This window comes from Fringilla coelebs (assembly GCF_963513975.1).
Source record: "Fringilla coelebs genome assembly, chromosome: 20".
NCBI classification, from domain to species: Eukaryota; Metazoa; Chordata; class Aves; order Passeriformes; family Fringillidae; genus Fringilla; species Fringilla coelebs.
The window spans coordinates 2,616,464-2,636,543 of NC_140046.1; the positions used below are offsets into that span (position 1 = coordinate 2,616,464).

At 44.3% G+C, this 20,080-nt stretch overlaps 1 protein-coding gene across 2 annotated transcripts in view; it reads right to left on the minus strand.

Moving 5' to 3' along the window:
- Positions 1–991: 991 nt before the first annotated feature.
- Positions 992–20,080, minus strand: part of VMP1 (vacuole membrane protein 1) — a 59,750-nt gene continuing 40,661 nt past the window's right edge. For both annotated transcript variants that reach the window (XM_084218844.1, XM_084218845.1), the window contains exons 8-12: positions 18,271–18,351; positions 14,886–15,002; positions 12,713–12,774; positions 3,024–3,126; positions 992–1,817 (exon numbers count right to left, since the gene is read on the minus strand). In XM_084218844.1, coding sequence (XP_084074970.1) covers positions 1,674–1,817; positions 3,024–3,126; positions 12,713–12,774; positions 14,886–15,002; positions 18,271–18,351 — 507 coding nt within the window. In that variant the 3' untranslated portion in view covers positions 992–1,673. The remainder of the gene's footprint in view (positions 1,818–3,023; positions 3,127–12,712; positions 12,775–14,885; positions 15,003–18,270; positions 18,352–20,080) is intronic.

Below are 20,080 nucleotides of genomic sequence, written 5' to 3' on the forward strand. Positions count from 1 at the left end.
TGCCTGGAGTTCCCAGCCCAGCCAAGAGAAAGGTACAAACCTCAGCCCCACCCAGGGGAGCTTCACCTTCACCAGGGCTCTGCTCTGCAGGACTGGAGTCATTGCCAGCCCAAGCACAGACAGGATGTGCTGCTGCTGCTGCTGCTGAATGGAAACAGCTGGGGATGGATGAGGAAGGGTCAGATGAGAGATACCAAAATGTCAGACAGCCTACCGACTGTTGTTGCCATGAGATCCAACAGTCAACATCAGTCTGATAAGCTATCCGACAGGATGGTACAGCCATGGCTGCCACCACGGGCTCCAACTCGGCACAGCTGCTCCAGCCTGCCTCACCTGGCCAAGGAGCAGCCTCAGCTAAGCTGAGCTCTGGGCTCTGGGCCACCTCCTGAGAATGCTCATTAGAAAGGCAAATTAATTCCTGGTGCTTACCCCCCTAGGATAAAAATGAAAAACAATTGTTCACAAGTGGTGAGAGCAATGCAGGTACGGCAGCAGTGAGGACTGAGGCACTGAAGAGGGAAAAGAGCCATTTTAGTATCAATTCTGCTCCTGGAAATCTGAACTGGCACACGCTGATCATAACAAATCTGACTTTGAAAGCATGAGGGGAAAGGTCCTCTGAAGTTCTCTGCACCATTACTGGGTAGACACAAAATCTGCTTTCACTGGAATCTCAACTCTTCCCCTTCTCTTCTCCACTGCCCACAGTTCAGGGCTCAGGGGCAAACACCTGAGCAGAATTTAAGAAAACCAATGTTGTTCTCTATTTCACCTACTTAAGCACTGACTGTGCTTCAAGCAAGGCACAGCCTTCCTCCTCCCTTGGCTAAGCAAAACGTTCTGAAGAAAAAAGAACAAAAAAAAGAACAAAACAAAAAAAGAACAAAGTGTCTGAGCACCATTAGTGCAGGAAGGATGAGCAAACATGCACAGAGCATCCAAAAGTGAGAGAGGAAAAGAAACAGCTTAAAAAGACTGACACAAGAAATTCTGGAATGATCATAAGATGACTTTATAAAGTTTTTATCTTAACTTCATTCTAAATATACAGAATAAAAAATGTTGGCTTCAGCATTTTGACATCAACCATCTCTGCTAACATCATGAAGTTGGAGAGGGTGGCTTTTCCAGCGTGCAATGCAATGGGACACTGGGAATTCAGACAGAACAGCCTTACCATGAGGGACATGCAACAGTTTGTACCCGACCTGTACTCAGTTATTTACATTTTTCATGGTCTTGAAACTTATGGAAAAAGCAAACCAGCCACCCTTCAAAAGAAAATGTTACCCTCAGGTGAGTCTGAAGCTAAATCAGGAGATGGGGAGTATTAAATCATCAGTTTTGGAAGTAATTTGGATGGACAACATTTGTGTTAAACTCCATTTGACATCCCACTGCCCGTCCTGTAAAACACAGCCCAGACTGGTGAAGCATTCACCCTTACCGTAACATTTACAAGTTTGTCAATGAAACCGTTGCTCTAATATCCAAATTACTTTCAAAATCAAACCAAAAGAAAAAAACCCAACTTGTTAAGACTTGAAAATTGATGTTAAAAATTTTTTCTCCCTTTTGAATAATGCTGTTTTTTAAACATATGAAAAGTTGTGTCATTTCTCGTGTCTGCCAAAACCCATCCTGAGGGGTTTTTCCCATTTTTTCCAAGCTCATTTGGTTTTTTCTTCTGAGTACATCTTCTGTTGCAGTCGCTTGGCATAGCTCTGGGCCATGGAGTTGATTATAGATAAGATAAAATAACAAACCATGACAATCACCAGTTTTTCAAATATCCAGGATAGCCAGTTTTCCCCCTGAAGAGACAAAACAGAAGGAGGAGGATAATGAAGATTAGGAACACGGAGAGTTCTGGGTGAAAGGCGAAAGCCTGACCGTGTCTTTATTCTGCAATTAATCAAATTAAAAGCAGGAACCAAGTGTGAGCTGACAGGATTCCTGCAGGTCCGACTTCAGTCCCTTGAAAGACAATGCAGGAGGGGCTGCCAAACCCACTGGCAGGCAGATGACGAGTCCCTGATCATTCCCAGTGCTCCCAAAGTGATTTATTATTCCCAGTATTGGCTGGGCTTCCTTAACAATTCGTGGAGCTCAGAATTAGCAGCCCCTGCCTGTCACTCCCTGTTCCTCGCAAAGAAATCAGGTCCTTGGTTAACGATGGGGTTTTTCCCTAAATTGCCTTTTCTGGGTTATTTCCCTGTTAGGATCCCACTCTTTGGTGTCCCTGAAGTTCCCGGCCACTCGCAGCGTTTTATTCACGGGGATTTTAAGTTGTGCTGTTTGCCAAAGGAGGGCAGCAAAGCCCAGCTCAGCAATCTCCGCACATTTCCTGGTCCAGGCAGAGCCTTCCCAGCTCCGGCTCTTTTGTGGTAACAAACTTCCAACAGCTGCAAGTTCTGCACGTGAAATGTCAGCTGGATCCGTGGATTTGATCTCAAAATGCCTCAGCAGCCTAAAGAATTTCATGTCAAAGCTGCTCTGTCCCACTGAAAATTCAGGGCAAGTTTTGAATAATTTTTAATACTTTTTTTTATATCAAAGGACACCTCAGCCCCTTATACCTGCCCCGAACACTGTAATTTCTTTTCCTTTCAAACACTGAAGGCTTGGGGATTTTATTTCTCTTACTGCCCACTGAGCCACAGATCCCACTGGCTTCTGAAGCATCGGTGCTGCCCAATTTGTTACCATTTCACGTGGAAAGGCAACTTTTTTCTCCTTAAATTTAACTTTCCAAAGAGGCAGCTAATGCAGAGGCAAGACAAGCCACCGGTTTTGATTTATACCTTCATTTTTTCTCTAAGGAATTTAAATCCAGTAGCACACAATTAATATTTTTAATTCCCAGGCTGCTTTTAAAATTAGATTTTTATCTATTCCCTGGGTGAGTGCAGATCTTTGAGAAACAGAATGGGGAGTTATGATTGTAAAAACTACAAGTCTCAGGCAGGCAGGGAAGGGGAAAGTGAGCCGGGGAGGGAGGGAGGCAAAGAGAGTCTTACCTGTGGCACAGCACTGTCGGATTTGTGGTGAAGTTTTATCCTCTGAGCTTCCAAATATTCTTGAAATGGCTTCTGAAGAGAAGGACCTATACTCGGAATAGCACTGATGGAAAGTTCATCCCAGAGAACAAGACAAAATAGAGGAGGAAAAAAAAAAAAGAAAAAACATTTTTTTTTTTAAACTTACCACTTTACCTAATCAGAACAAAGTTCAGGCTGAGCCACAGCTCAGCAGACAACTCGAAGCTACTCTAGAAAACAGAAACCCACGAAATAAATCACATTTCATCTTTTGATCTGATACTTCGGGAGGGATGTATTTCCCCAGATCCTCAAAAAGTGCTTAAAAAGAAAAATCGTTCTGAGCGAGGCAGCGCTGTGAGAGGAGGAAGCCGAGAGCCGGAGCATTTCCTGGGAGGCAGCAGCGCCGAGAACCCAATGAATGACTTCGGAGAAGTCCCACATTTATCAGCGGCAGTTCCTGTAAGAACTGGTTTGAACCGATTAATGAGGAAATGACTGGGGCTTGTGTCATCCCTCGGTTAAAAAAGAAACTGCTCGCCCAGGCCTCGCCCCTCTCCCTCACGGAGCCGGCCCCTCTGCCCGGCCAAGTCCTTTTTAGGACAAGCCGTGCGTCATCCCGGCCCCGAAAGAATGCGGGAGCCATCCTGGAGCGCCTCCCCCGAGCCGGGATTAACAAAGGAACAAAGGAGAGGCTCCGAGCCTCAGCCCTGAGCCCCGAGCCCTGAGCCCCGAGCCCTGAGCCCCGAGCCCTCAGCCCTGAGCCCCGAGCCCCGAGCCCTCAGCGCTGCCCCGGCCCGGTCCCGCTCCTAAAGCCGGGACAGCCCGGCCTGAGAACGGCAGCGCTCGGCTCTCGGCAGCCTCCAGCCTTCCCAGCAGCTTTTCCTGAAATCCTGCTTAGCAGGAGAGCCAAAACCGTGTAAGGATGGTCAGAAGCCTTCAAAATGTCCCCAAATTCAAATATAAATTGAAAATGATCAGCAGCCGCCCCGCGGCCTGAGCTGTGTGGGGAGAACAGTCCCAAAGTTGGATCCACCCCATCCTAACCCCAGCACGGGGCAGTTCTCAATATTGACCACCTCAGTTGTAAAGAGAAGGGAGATTCTGACTTTTGCTTAATTTTAAAGAAATCGCTGTGCTCTTCTACATTATTCAGCTCCCCAAATTCAAATATAAATTGTAAATGATCAGCAGCAGCCCCGCGGCCTGAGCTGTGTGGGGAAAACATTCCCAAAGCTGGATCCACCCCATCCTAATCCCAGCACGGGGCAGTTCTCAGTACTGACCACTCCAATTGCCAAGAGAAGAGAGATTTTGATTTTTCTTTCATTTTAAAGAAACCTACATTATACATTATCATACACGTGGTCTTCTACATTAAAAAAACTCACCTGAATTTTGATTATTTGGTTTTATTTTATCCACTCCTCCTGCTGCTCCTCCAGGGAGGGTTTAGTAAAACCCTTCAGAGCTGAGGTACACCAGGTGTACACCCAAGGAGTTGCAGAATTGCCCATCTCAAACCCTTCCCCTCAGCCTCCTGATCTGACACCATATTCTCTTTTCCAGGCCGAAGCCCAATTAAAAAATAACAGCTTTCTAATTTTAGGAATTTATGAAAAGCACGAAACAAAGTGTCTCATTCTCCTCCAGTAAATCTATTTATTTCCTTCATGGCCGGGGGCAAAGGAGGTTTTTTGAACCCATTTCCCAGCAAAAGGTCGCTTCCCTCATGATTCACCGCCGGGTGAGGAAATTCTGTGCCTGGACTGGTAAAAATTCTGGGAAAAAAAAAAAAAAACCTGCGGTGCCCAAAGCACATCCCTGATCCATTTTACTCAAGATGTGTCAACGTTCCAGAAGGTTCCAATGATCCTGAGGTGTCTCAGCACTGCCCGTTCCTGGGGAAAGCTCTCCCAGGGCCCGCGGGACGAGTCACGCCTGGAACATCAGCCACATTTTGAGGTTTCTTTTCTTTCTCACCCAATTCTTGGGAGGCCTGAGGAGCAACTGCAAGGTAATGGTTTACTTTTGACCTCCTGCATGATTATGAAATGAGGAATATTTAAATGGTGAGGGATCAATGATTAACAGGGCGGTGTTCGAATGACTCCGTTCCTCACCGAAAACTGAACTGGGTCAGTCCCCAAATCGAATCAAGCCCAGAACAAAGACCTGAAACCCCAGAGCAGAGCCTTGAGGAGCTCCTGGTGCATCAAAACAATATTTCAAAAATTTTCTCACTAAATAATTCACTTTTAATTTCTTTTTCTGTTTGTTAACTATTTGTTAAGTACATAAAAGTAATTTTATCAAAGCAATTTTGAAGAACTGCAAGATCCTAAATGCAAGGACCTCAGGTCCAATTTTTGGTACATTTGTAAAGATTTTAATTCTGAAAAAAATGTGCCCAGATTTAAATAAGGAGTAAAAAAAGGAGAGGAAAGCCTAGAAAATCAGGGATCCGCATGAAATTCTTGAAATCTCATCTCAGCAGCACAGTGTTGGCTACTGGTGCTTTTTTAGAAAAAAATTAAATAATTTAATTAAAAAATCAAACCATTTAATCATTCACTAATGTGCCACCTGATATCCAAAGGCATAAATCTAAAAATCTTAAAAATAATTTAATTTGATTTAAGTGAGTTCTGTGTCCCTGCAAAGCTCACAAATCCAGCCCAGAGACCCCTCGGTGCTGCCCCGAGGAGGGGAGGGGGAATTGGGGATGAATTTTGTGGGATCCGGGTGGGACCAGGCAGGGCCTGATTTGCATCACAATTCCTGCACTCAGCACCTCCAAAAACCCGCAAATTTCCCGGCACTGCAGCAGGAAGATGCTGCAAGATAAACTCGGAATAATCCAAACCCAATTCCCTGTGCTCCTTCGAGAATCAAACCCATCGGCTTTCAAACCCAGAATGTGGAAGGAGAAAATCAGATTCAGAAGTTGTTTTCATCCAGAAGTTGTTTTAGAAACTCTTAATGTTAAATATTAAATTTTTGTTGGGATTAATCCTGATTCTTTGCTAAATTTTAATGTTTCACAAGGAGTTGAAACTGAGAACAGGCTCCCCAAAATTGCAGCAGCCTTTGGTAATCCTAAATTCACTAAAATTATAACATTTTAGTCAAAACCATTATTTCAGTTCTGATACTACAACAGAAACACCCATAAAAAATTAGGATTCACTGAAAAAGCACTCTTGGTGCCTGTTTTCAGAACAATTACCGGGTATTTGTAATTAAACAGATGCACTTTTTCATTTTTTTAAACTCTGAGCTACAATTTCTAGCCAAAAGACAAATTCTAAAGCTCTTTTACCAATAAATAAAACAAAACTCCCCATCTGTTTGAAGCAGCACATGACAGAGATTCAGCAAAGCTGCTCGAGGACTATTTTAAAAATTACACCAAGAACCTGCAGAGTCTGACTCCAAAAACTTCCAGTCCAGCTACAGCAAATTTGAGTTTAAATTTATTAATTTGCTTTTCCAAGAACAACTGTCAGCAGTTGCACCTCAAATGCCTTTCATTGGTCATTAAATGATTTTTTGGGTAACTTTAAATCTTTTTAACAGAACCTTTGGAACTACAGAAAGGTTTCTCTGCAAGGCACCAGGATGAAGCACCAACCCCAGAGGAGAAAAAATTGTATTTTCCCTGGGCCAGCTTACAAAAAGTAGGAAGTTGTTTGATATTCCAGTCATCTACATTTTTACTAATATTAAAAATACGTATTTATAGTGATTTAATCATGATATTTTTATTTCTGAAAGACATAATTTTCATCCTACAAGGTCTTTAGGAGCATGGGTTGCTCCTGAGTGACTGAAATCTCTCAACCTGAACTTTGAGAGGTTGGGAACACTCAGGGAATTTATTCCAACTCTGCTAAATCCTCAAGTACAGTCTCTATCAAATGCTGTGTCAGTGTCACTGCACCAATATGTCACAAAAAATCTGTCCCACCATAAATTAGGATATAAAATTCCCATTTTATCAAAGCATATGTGGATATTTGTTCACTTTTCCAGGGAGAAATATTAGAATTCCCAAGTGTTAAAAAAAAAAAAAAAGAAAGAAGAAGCTGCCACTGTACACTCAAATTTTAGGAACAAAACCATGGGATTTTTCATGAGTGAAAATTTGAAAGTTTATGGAAGTTTCTGATTAATAATCCTGAGCTGTTCTCAAACTGATCCTGATGGAATTAAAATGGAAATGAGAACCTCAGAGCAGCCAGCCCTGAGTCTGAGCCCTGAGAGCAACTGGGATCCATCCCAGTGGGATGTCAGGAAACTGAGAGCACTGGGGGGGGTCACAAACGTGGGAGTAAATATTTAATTTTCATTTAATTTAATCACAGAAATTCTAACTCTGGAGGGAAACCAGAGCTCCGTGGGGGAGCAGAAGGTGCAAACAAGGCTGGACACACCTGGGGAAGGTGATGCAATATTGAGTCAGGCTCCACTTTATGGATAATCCCTCCAATATTCACAGCCCTCAGCTTGGAAAATCCCTCTGACTCCACACACTGGGGCAAACACCAGCAGGTTTTGCCCAGATTCAGCTTTTTGGGCTGAAAGAGCCAGAGAAAATCATCCTTTGGGAAAGGGCAGCACAGTTCCAAAGGAAGAGCACGGGGCAGAGCTCTGACCCAGGAGCAGCAAATCCCTGGGGGTTGGCAGTGCCCAAGGCCAGGGATTATCTCCCGCTGCAGAGAAGGGAGGGAAGAGGCACTGAGGGATCCCACAAAGAAAGGGAACGTGCTGGGATGGGCTCCTCCCTGCCCGGACCTTCAGCTCTTTACAAATAGTTTATTTCACTGGATTATTGACAGCCAGGCCAGAGGGGAAGGCAAAGGCTTCCACCTTCCCGGGACTGATGGAAAACATCACTGAACAATCCCACCAACACCAACTGTATGAGATTCCCATTCTCCACTCCCCTGTGGGAACACAAGAAAAATCCATCCTGCAGCTCCAAAGCAATAAAACATTTAGGAACAGGCACTGGATTTGGGAATTTTAATATTTAGGGTATTTTAGCCACCCCTCCCTCAAAAATTTCACTCCAGCACGGTGCTATCAACTTCTTTGGAAGTCAGATATTTTTAAAATCATTGAAAAACGGATTCCAGTGGAAATATTTTTATGCCACTGGCCAATTAGCAAAGCTGATTCATTTGCATAACGTGTCCCTTGTCTCAACAGGGCACCTTTCTTGTGTGAGCCCTCTGAGCCCTCAATGGTTAATTTTTTTCCAGACAGTGATCTAAACTGGCTCAACGGTTAGTATTTTAATGAGCTGTCATTTCCTGTGCTGATAAAGATTCTCACAGTATTTAAACCATCCACTTCCCCGAGGCTGCACCACCAGCAGGACCCTGCAGTGACTCACAGGGGCTCAGCCTGAGCCTGACTCAGCCCTGCGAGCTGGGCCTGCCCAAAACCTGGCTTAGGCTTAGGGAGACCTGGGGCTACCCAAAACCTGAATCCTGGGAGCTGAGACTGCCCAAAACCTGGGTTAGGTTTAGGGAAACCAGGGCTGCCCAAAACCTGGATTAGGTTTAGGGAAACCTGGGGCTGCTCAAAACCTGACTCCTGGGAGCTGAGACTGCCCAAACCCTGACTCCTGGGGTCTGGGCTCCCCAAAGCTGGACCCAGCTCCCTTGCCAGCCAAACCCGAGGAGCAAGGAGAGCCCCCAGCCTCAGCTCAGCTCTGGGGCTGAGCTGTTCCCTGTGCCCAGAGCTCTGAAGTTGCAGAAAATAAATCTGGGTTATGGTCAGGTTTAACAGGGAGGTTTTGGGGTTAAAAGCTTCATCTGCTTTCTGAGATGAGGGAAGGAAAGATCCTGGTGGAGGTTCCAAGGCTCAAACGGGCTCAGGTTTGACGTGGTTCACCTGAGCCACGCTCCAGTGGCCAGGCCAGCCCAGGAGGCTCCAGGGCTTTCTTCCTTGGGACATTCTGTTATGTTCCATCAGTGCTTTCAAAATTAGAAATTGCAACATCTCTGACCTGCCTGTCCTCAGCTCTGCTCACTGCTGCTCTTTGGAATCAAACTTCTGCTTGCTTTTTAAAGATTCTTTTTCTAAAACTCAATTTAGGGGAAAAAACCTTTGCTTATTCAGTTTAATCCTTCAAGCCTTTTGCAAATAAACTCTTCTAATTCTGTTGTGATCCACTGGCAGCCTTTCAACACCAAAGCTCCTCAAATTTCAGCCACATCTGTGTCCCTTTCAGGGCAATAAAGCCATTTTTGTGTGGAGCTGCTCTGCTGTGCTCAGGACACATCCCCCATTTTCTGATGTACCTGTGGCAGGGAGGTTGTTGAGTTTTCAACCAGCAATGTCAAGGGGATTGGTTTAACCTTCCAAAATTCCTCCCAGGAGGTTGTGAAGCCACTGCCCAGCTCTTCCCACACCAGGACAAGATTTCTGGTTGTCCCTTTATCACTTCTTGCCTTGTGTTCTAAAGAAATCACCTCAACCTGTACTGTAAATTATTTTTGACTTAAAAAACCCCAACAATCTTTAAGCAAACTTTCCAGTTACCTCAGTCACCATGATCTCATCTGTGCTTTTTTGGTGAAAGGAACACCATGCTCCCTTTACCAGCATCAACTGAGATTAAGCTGTAAGCAAAGAATTATGGCACAAGAAATAGCAGCAAACTGGTTTGTCCAGGCAAAGCTTCCAGGACCTGGGACCAAAAACCTGCTTTTCCTTCACTGTGCAATCACTCACAGAGCCCTGCAGAGCTGGGAAGGGGGGAAAGCTCTTCCACAAAAGCCCCTGGGTTAGGGACACTTCAGGAGCACTGATATGTCTGGGTGGATTTCCCAGAGTTTGTTGGATCCTCAGAGGTAACACCCACGAGAAGGGACTTAAAAATCAAAGTAACAAAATCTCACTGGGTCCTGTTTTAACTGCAGATCAGTTGATGAGTCTCCTAGAACTAACAAGGCATCAGAGAGGCTGTGGCTGCCCCATCTCTGCAGTGTCCCAGGCCAGGCTGCACTGGGCTTGGAGCAGTGGAAGGGACTGGATGAGCTTTAGGATCCCTCCCAACTCAAACCATTCTGGGATTCTGATTTAAGTAGGAATTCACTGCTTTTGCTGTAGGATCCAGCCCTGGGCCTGAGCACCTCTTGCAGGAACAATCCCAGACACTGCAGCCCAGGAGTTCATCATTAACCACAGCCAGAGGGAATCTGTGTGGGCAGGGTAGGATTTCTCCCTAAAAAATGTAGATTTTTTTTTTCTTCCTGACCATTTCCCACCAGAATGGATGACCACAGTTTAGTGGATGCTGTGTGCTTTCAGAACTACTTCTTCAGTAGTTTTCTTCAGTTTTCTGGTAATTCTTAACCCACATTTAAAGCTGCCCCTTCCCAGAGAACATCACCCTGCTCTGGAGCACTCTGCACAGTGGGAATTCACCAACAGCTGGAGGTAAAAAACAGGAACAGAAAGATGGAGGAGCCAAAACCCCCACAACACACCAGGTAATTATAGAGTTGAATAAAATCAGCAATAAACCCTTGCTGAAGTGACAGAACACAGAACTCCTCCAGAGCATCTCCCCCCACCAGAGCCCAGGGAGGTCCCTGGGGGCGGCAGGATCCTCTCCCAGCTCTGAGGCACCAAAAACCACCAAAAAACAGGAGCTGCTGGGACAGGCTGGGAATTCCCAGCCCCAGGGAGCTCCAGCACATCTGGAAATCCTCCTCAACTTGGATTTCCACCTCATCCCAACCTCACTTCTCAAACCCACTCATCTCCCTCATTCCCAACAAGGTTTGTTGCCAAATAATTCTACAAAAATTTAAAATTTTCTGTAAACAGCTTCGTAATTTCCTGCCACGTTTTCTTTTCAGTTTCCTTTTTTATTTAATGAATAGAAAAAGTATTTTATGATCTGTTTGTAATGGAGACCTAGACAAAACTGCAAAATCAAATTAAAGGATAATAAATGCCTGGTTATGGCAGGCTCAGTGAGGGACCCAGCAGCACCCAGTGACAATAAAGAACAATGTCTGCACTCTGAATCAGTTTTGCTTTTTTGACTAAAAAATCACAAAATTGTCAAGAAATTCTCCCTGGCTTAAAAAATCAGATTTTCTCAGACTTTATCTCACAACTTAATCTTCTGTCTAGGTTCCATTTATCCTGGCTATCAGTATGTACATTATCTGCAGGTATTGGGCTCAGATATTTCCTATTGTTTAAGAGCAACAGCCCTGACAAAGAAAGTCTAAAAGTCGTTGTGGTGGATAGAATTTGATTAAAATGAAGTTAGTGACCATTAAACAGAGCTCTGGTTTAATTCAATAATAGGGCTTTTAGAGCAAGGTATTGTTTAACATGTTTGAGGCTCCCCTCTAACAGAAATTGATGAGGTAATGCTGGAGACAGCTTGAGAAAAGTCAAGGGTACCAGGACATTCCAAAAATCTCACTGTCTCCCAGGAACATTTTTTACCTCTGACATCAACCCTCCAATAAAACCCGAGTCCAGCAGAGCTCCTGTGAATGCACTCGAAGTAATTCAATGCAAAATTATCTCCAAGACAGATGAAGTAGGAAAAATCTACTGGGTTTGGCTCAAAGCATCCACAGGAGAGTAAATCCTTGGAAATGTACCTGAGCTAGGGGCAGATCAAACTGTCTGGAGTGATTGATGCTGAGAAAAACTCAGGATGCTTAAAAGAAACCACATTTCTCTCTCTCCCTCCCTTTTTTAAAATAATGTTCACAGCAACAAATTAATTTTGAGTGTTGGTGGAGAGCAGAAGATCAGGAATAATAAAGCCAGGATTTGTTTCATCAGTGAAATGCCCTGCAAGGTTCTTCTGACACTCCTTTTCTTTTTCAGCATCACTGCCTGGAGTTTTGTTTTAAAAGGAATTATTTCCAGACATTCCTCCCCTGAAACTTTTCTTGAGGAGTGTGGTTTTTTATGTGAAAATAGTTATTACACTTTGGGCAGCAAAATATCCATTTACCCCAGAGAAGAAACCTTGGAAAAGCAGGAACACCTCAAAATTTATTTTATGGATTTATACTAGGCTGGATTCATTTTAGTTTTGAAAAACCCAAAGCAAACCTTCTCAAAACCAGGACACTCTATCCATTTCTACAGAATTTAACAGAATGGGGACCAAGCTCCACACACCAAATTTCTCATTCTGGTGTTTTATGAGTGATTTGATGTTGTAAATGTATGAGGTACTTCCAGTTAAGGAGGATGTTTATTGTCAACCTTGAGCACTGCATAAAATCTCAGGTTTTTAATGTGGAACCACAGAATTCTCTGATTTTTTTCTATAAATACAATTTCCTATAAACATTCTCATTTTTTGCCATAGGATCCCGCTACAACACTGCAGAAAATCCAGGTCAGACACCCCAAAAATGCAAGGATCTGGGAGTGGAGGGGCTGAATTTTGGTTGGGGGTGAAAGTTCTGTGCTGATCCCACAACCCTGAGCCTCAGGGCCAGCAAAACCCTGCAGGGACTGGGGGAAGGAGCTGCAAGTGAGAGCTGAACCCTGCTGGGGCAGAGCCTGGACCAGAGCAGCCCCTGAGCAGCCTGAGCTGCCTCCTGCAGCGCTTTCCCCTCGATGGGTGCAATTATTCATTAATTACTGAGCTGGGAATTACTCACCCGATGAGGGCCACCATCTGCTCCACGATGTGTTTGCTGAAGGTGATGATGACAAAGAGTTTCTGTGGAAGGACAAGAGCAGTCACACAAAGCCTGGAGCCACTTTGTGCTCCTTCCCCAGCAGCTCCTGCCCACCTTTCCCCTCCTCTCCTCTTTATTTTTCATTATTTTCAATATTTTCAATATTTCAGTATTTTTAATATTTTCAATATTTTTTACTTTTCTCCTCAGAAAAGAAGCAGGAGAGAAAAAAAAGCTCTCCACTTTCTGTCCCTGTTTGCTCACAGTTTGTATTTCTTGCCGTGTTTTTGCTGCCCATTCTCATCCTCCCCAAACTCCCATTCCCAGAAGCTCAAGGTCACTTTACTCCATCAACAATGTCTGAGTGGAAAAACAGCCAGAGAAATTCACAGCCCCTCACACAAACACCATCACAGAGGGGAAAATAACCCTGAATCAGACAAAAACAGCAAAAAAAGAAAGAGCCTTTGGGCATCTGTGATAAAACAGAATAATCACAGTCCCTGATAATCCCAGTCCTAACCCTAATCCAGAATGTATCCTAAAACTCTTCAAAACCAACTTAGCAGAGTAATATTATATATGAAAATCTAACCTAGCAAGTTTTACCCCTAAGAAAAATCAAACCTGTACCCATGAAGCTGCAATTATAAATATAATATTTAATCATATTAAAAACTATTAAACATATTAAAAGACAAACTTCAAATACAATTTCAACCTTAGAAGAAAAAAGTCCATGATTTATCTAATAAAACTTTACAAAACAGAGTAGCTCTTAATTTCCTACCAACCACAAAATCATTAATACTTATGCAAATCAGAATGCAAAAATGAAATGGAACTGACATCATTTGAGTAAGGTAATAGAACAGGAGTCCCAGGATGGCCACTGCAGCAGTCACTCACTTCCTGTCTGAACACTGCATTAAAAGCCTTTTCCATGACTCTCACATTTCCTAAATTCCAAGTCCAGCCAGATCACTCCAAAAAATCAAGGCTATTGCACAAGGGTGTGCTTGAAAAAGAGAATTCTAAAAGCTGAGCCTATTACAAAATCATGATTTATCAACTGAACAAGGCATTGGGAAATGTTTTTTCACTTACATGGGATCAGAGTGTGGAGCACTATAAATTACACAGCAAACACTGTGGTAGCTGAACAAGGCAATTAAAATAATAAAAGGAATATTGATCTAATATTATTTCACTTTTCTGTGCTGCCAGGACACATTTTAGCAAGACACGGATTTAAAAGCAGAAGAAAATTCAGCTAATAATCAAAATAAGTGTGGAGAAAAAGCTGTTTTATCCCAAGAAATGGAAGAATTTCCAAATCTATTTATTGTTTTCTGCTTAAGCACTGGGCAAAATAAAACAACCATTTAAAAAATGATGGGAAGAAAAGAGTTTGTGTTTAGGGCAAAATGAAGATTTTAAAGCAGCTTGATGAGCAGTAACACAAAATATTTTTTTACTGAAAGCTTCTGCTATTTTGATGGGAGTCACAGCAGAGATTTCCAAACAACAGAGGCAGAGGTACTGCAGAAACCCAAACTCAGCTGAAAACATCCCAAACAGAGACTGAGCTCCAGCCCTGACCACACCAGCAAATCCCCCAGGGAATCCAAACTCCAGCTCTCCTCGGAGCAGGGTGATGCAGTTCCAAGAGAATCCCACATTTTGTGCAAACAACTGCACTGTCAAACTGAGCACATCTGATCTGGGACACCAGAACTGCCCCAAAACTGCAGCAAATCCACCCAAACTGGGCTGGCCCAGCCCAGGGCTCACCGGGGTTTTCTCAGCGAGCTAAAAAGGGCATTTCAAAGTGCAAATGAGTGTTTGTTACCAAAAAGGAGTTCACTGCTGGAGCCCCGGCAGTCTGGTAAAGGCTGTAGGTAAATACTTTGGCTAACCACCAATTTCCTGAGCGGGTCAGCAGCTATAAATTACTCACTTGCCTCAGTTTGGAGCAGCCCAGCAGCTCCTTTATTGTAAATCCCTTGCACCAAATTAATTTCCATTACTTCAAGCCGGGCAAGGAGACTGCAGGATTCATTCCCAAGTGACACAGTGGAACAGGCAGGGAAAGAATCAAAGGTTTCAAAGGTTTCACCCCCTCCAGCCCCGAGGCAGGGACAGCACTTGCCTGGATGTGCATTTTAATCACAGCTTTTCCAATCAAGGTTGCACCGAAGAAGGTCCAGAAGGGAACCAGGAAGTGGCCACAGGTTATCCCAGCCAGGTCAAACAGGGGGTTTGGGATCTGTGGAGCGCAAGGGAAAGAGGTTCAGGAATTGCAGCACACATTGGATGGACAGGAACACCACAGAGGCTGAAATTGTGAAAAATGAACAGTTTCTCCTTCTCCAGCTTGATCCAAAACTCTTGTGTCCTAATAATTACAAAAATGTTGATGTCCCACCACATAACTTCAGTCTCTGGGATTCAGCTAGACAGTGTCCCAGACAATTCCATTCTCAAGGTCCCTCCTTACCCCTGGATCCTGAAAAAAGCTAATGAAAAGTTTTCCATGTGAAATGCACAGAAACCACAGCAAAGCCATTTTGAGTGATTTATCAAATTTTCTCTCTGACAAGCACATCACTCTTGGAAGCCAGAGTTTCAACTGATCCCCAGTGATTTCCAGCTGAGAAACTACATTAAAAACTGGCATTTATAGTCATATGTATCCAGTTTAAAAACACTGATTAGATTTTATTAAGCATATGCATTTCATTTAAAATTAAAAGAATTTTTATTATTATTAAACTGCTGGCCTGACTTTTGGTATTGTGATACTATCTGTAAAATATTTTTGAAATGAAATCAAGAAAGTGTCTGAATTCCAACCTTTCCCTCTCAGCCTGGAGCACAGGGGCAGCGTCTGAGCAGGGTCACCCCCAGGAGCAGTGTGGTGTTTTGTGATTTAAATAAAGAAATAAAGAGTGCAGATTGGGAAAGAATAAAGGACATTCTGCCACCAAGCCTGCAACCTGTGACAAAGGGTTGCACTGGACTGCTGGGGAGCAGCAATTCAGATTTATGAGCAGCCACAGCAGCACCTGCAGAGGAAGAAATCTGAACTGGGTTCTAACCACGGCTCCCTGAGCAGGCTCCACCTCCCCTGCCCACCTGGGGCAGCTGCTGTGGCCACAGGAGCTGGCAGGGATTGCCCCAGAACCTCCTGGAGCCAGCAGGGATTGCCCCAGAGTCCCCTGGAGCCGGCAGGGATTGCCCCAGAACCTCCTGGAGCCAGCAGGGATTGCCGCAGAGCCTCCTGGAGCCGGCAGGGATTGCTCCAGAGCCTCTGGAGCCGGCAGGGATTGCCCCAGAGCCTCTGGAGCTGGCTGGGATTGCCCCAGAGCCTCTGGAGCCGGCAGGGATTGCCCCAGAGCCTCCTGGAGCCGGCAGGGATTGCTCCAGAGCCTCTGGAGCCGGCAGGGATTGCCCCAGAGCCCCCTGGAGCCGGCAGGGATTGCCCCAGAGCCTCTGGAGCCGGCAGGGATTGCCCCAGAGCCCCCTGGAGCTGGCAGGGATTGCCCCAGAGCCTCCTGGAGCTGGCAGGGATTGCCCCAGAGCCCCCTGGAGCTGGCAGGGATTGCCCCAGAGCCTCTGGAGCCGGCAGGGATTGCCCCAGAGCCTCTGGAGCTGGCAGGGATTGCCCCAGAGCCTCCTGCCCCTGGAGCCAAGGCTGCTCCAGGCTCTTCTGGGCTGGTTGCTCTGAGGGATTTTTGTTGGTTCACAGAATATTTCAATCCAGTTTGGGGCAGGGGTGCTGTGGGTACAGCACACCAGGGGCAGAAGTTACTCAGCACATCCCCAGCAAGGTTTTCTCTGCGCTTGTTACACAAAGTTGCCCAAAAAAAGGCCACAAAAACCAGAGGGCAAATTCTCACAAGTCACAGAGGAACCTGGGGGCTGATTCCTGCTTTGTTCCTTGCCCAGAGCTGCCTTTATATAGAAATAAACTCCAGACAATCCTGACTTCCTTACTGCCACTAAACAACATGACAGTCAGTTGACTTCACTGGATAAGCCTGCAGAATTTTCATTTCCATTTGCTGGTGGTTTTATGCAGCATTTAGGAGCCACCACTTGAGAGACAAGGACCCACAGCTGGGACAGCCATTACCACTTCACCAGCAAATTCTCCACTCATAAAATACAAATAAAATACAAATAAAACTGCCTAAAATCCAGAAGGAAGATCCCAATTACAGGGGAGGCAAGCAGAGGAGACACCTGGTAGAGCACAGAGAGATCCTGAGAAGGCCCTGGGCTGGTGGGGGCACAGCCAAATGCAAGGAGCACACTTGGGGGCTCACCCAGAGGTGCCACACAGAAGGACAGCTCTGCATTGCTGCTTTTCCAAGGCCTCTGGAACCTTCCAGAGCTGTTGTGTGAGCACATTTACAAACTCACATTGACAAAGCCCAGGTGTGCCCTGGTGGATCCTCATCCCTCCCCCAGCCCAGGGCTGAGCAGGGCCTGGGCAGCAAAGTGGGGAAGAAGTTAAACAAATGTTTAAATGTCACTGAGCAGGAGCTCTGGGGTGTTTGCAGCCTCCTCTGGTGCTTGCCAGCCCCTTCCTCCTGCTCCCCATCCCTCCACCTTACCCAGTCCCTCATCCCTGGCAGCTCCAAGCTGTGCTGGTGACAAGGACAGGCAATGGCTGGGGCAGGGATGTGTCAGAGCAGGGAGCAGCTCCTGGGAGGATTTAAGGAGCAGCTTTTGGCTAAACTCCACTGCAAACATGAAGACATTTGTAAGGATTAGTGAGCAGGAGCTTTATGTCAGCAGCTCTAATCAGATTAATTCTAACACAGGTTACCCACACCTGAGCAAGCAGTTGGCTCTGTCATCTTTACAGTTTAGGGAACCAAGAGAGGCTGGACAAGTGTGCAGTGAAAGCCTCAGAGCTGGGTAACGTTGTGGTTATCCCAGAAAAATGGGATTGGGGGTCCCACACTCTGCAATCACATCCCACAGCTTGTGTGGGGGATGAAAAACAAGGCACACCACTCCTGCCAGCTCCAGAGAGAGAGTTAAACCTCCAATATTATTTTTTTATTCTGAAAGAAGAGCATAAAAAACTGAAATAGCATGTCTGGAGATGCTCTTTTCACCTCTTGATTAAAAAAGCCATGAACATTTTGTAGCTCCACAGCCACAACTGAAATTTGCTTCCTTTTTCTGCCTTTTCTGGTTCCTAATGACCCAAAAAGCAGATTTGGGAGAGCTGGGATGGATGGAGGGAGGGAGGGATGGAGGGATGGAGGGATGGATGGATGGACACCCTAACCAGGATTTCTGCAGGGGCTTTCCCCTCTCCAATCCATGCACACCTCTGGATTTGAGGATGTCAAGAACGTCAAGCACAATACATCTACATCTAAGGAAATAATAACACAATTCCAGCAGGTTTTGTCTCCCTGAGAGATGGCAGAGGGTGCAAAGAGAAATGAATTGCATACAGGATATGCAAGAGCTGCATTTTATCCCATAAATGCCCAGTTCCTGGGGAAACTCACCGAGGCACAGGCCAGGATCCCAAAGAACCCAACCTTCTGCACCAGGTTCTGCACGGCCACTTTGGCCCGGGTAGCAAAGTCCTGCAAAGAGAAAATCCAATTATTCCTGAGGAAAGCCCCCTGAACAGAGCTCAGAAAGTGTGTGACCTCCAGGATCTCCCACCTGGGAATTGGGAGGAGTTTGAAACCAGTCTGAACCCTGAGTGTAGAGGGACACTGGTGGTGGAATGTGAGCACCCCATGCACTGAGTTTTGTTTTCACACCCTGTGAGTGGCACTGAGCTCCCACTGCTGTGGAAACAGATTTTCCACGGTTTATTTCCCCCACCTTTGGAGTGCCAGGGCTGCTTACACCTATTCCTTACACAAGCAGAGGGAATGAATTCCTGCAGTGCCATTTCCAGTGGTAAAAAGGAACTTTCTGAGGACAGAAAGAGCACAATAATCCCATTACATCCTCAGATCTGCTCTCCCAACCCCAGGATCTCAATCAAAATTGCCAATTCCAGGCACTGCCTACAACAGACTTGTAAAATTCATTAAATTAATGAATTTAATTACTGAGCTTAAATTACTTTAAAGCAGGGAAGGTGCAGCCCCTGTGACTGGAGCTGTTCTGTACAAAGCTGCCTCCTTTTATTTTGTGATCAGTCCTTACTCATGAGGCTCAAAATTTGTCAAACACCCTGGAAACACCTTAAAAAACAAAAATAAAGATTCTCACGAGGAGTTTAATTGCATGTGAGAAGGGAATTTAGAGGAGATAAAATTATTTTGAAGCAAAACTGTCCAGAAAAATAAAAGCAAGGTCAGTGCTCCCTGCTCAGGCTTGGCCACAACAGTTCCAGAACACTGTGAATCCTTGGGAATAGCAAACATTAAAAAATAATTACCCATTCCTTTTTAAAAACCTACAAATAAGCAATAAAATTCTGATTTTTCCAGGAGCAATGCAATAAATTACCCAAGGAAATGACTTGAATCAATAATTAATGATATTCTAAATTCCACCCTTTACCACTGAATTGTAGAATTTATAACATCATTAATTATTGATTAAAGCAACTGCAGGGTAATCCAGAAAAATTACATTTATGCAATTTTAACTTGGTTACAGTTCTGTTGAAACCTTAAATACTACACACCAAGGAAGGAAAACTACAATTACTTTACAATGTTCTTGCATATTATTTAAATTTTAAGCTGAAGAACTGACATTTTCTGGGGCAGATTAAAAAATAAAAGATCTGTGATGAGACCACTTGCTTCTTTTTACACCCTTTATTCAAGTAGTAACTTTTCTTCATGACTGTGCTTTCAAACAGTTAAATTCCCTATTTGAAAATTTAAAAAAAACCATAAAAAACCAAAAAAGAAATTATTTCTTAAGTCAGAATAATTCTATTCATTTTATTTAATGCCTAAAAAACCCAAAACCCCTTAAATTCTCTATTTGAAAATTAAAAAAAAAAAAAAACAAAAAAACAATTATTTCTTAAGTCAGAATAATTCTATTTATTTTATTTAATGCCTGGAAAAATAACTCAAATTAAAACTGTAAGAAAAATGCCAAAGAAATGAGATTTCCTAAATCTTTCAGTGGGACATTTTTAACCACAGGGGAGTATAAAACCCCTCTGGAATATCCTATAAAGGTGAATTTCCACACTTTCATCAGGATTACACCTTGAGCTTATGATTACAAAATGCAGGAGATAAAATTCCCATTTTAATGACAATTTTCCCTGACATTTGTAGGATCCCCCCAGAACATGAGGATTCAACCTGCTCCCAGTGAGGCTGACACCAA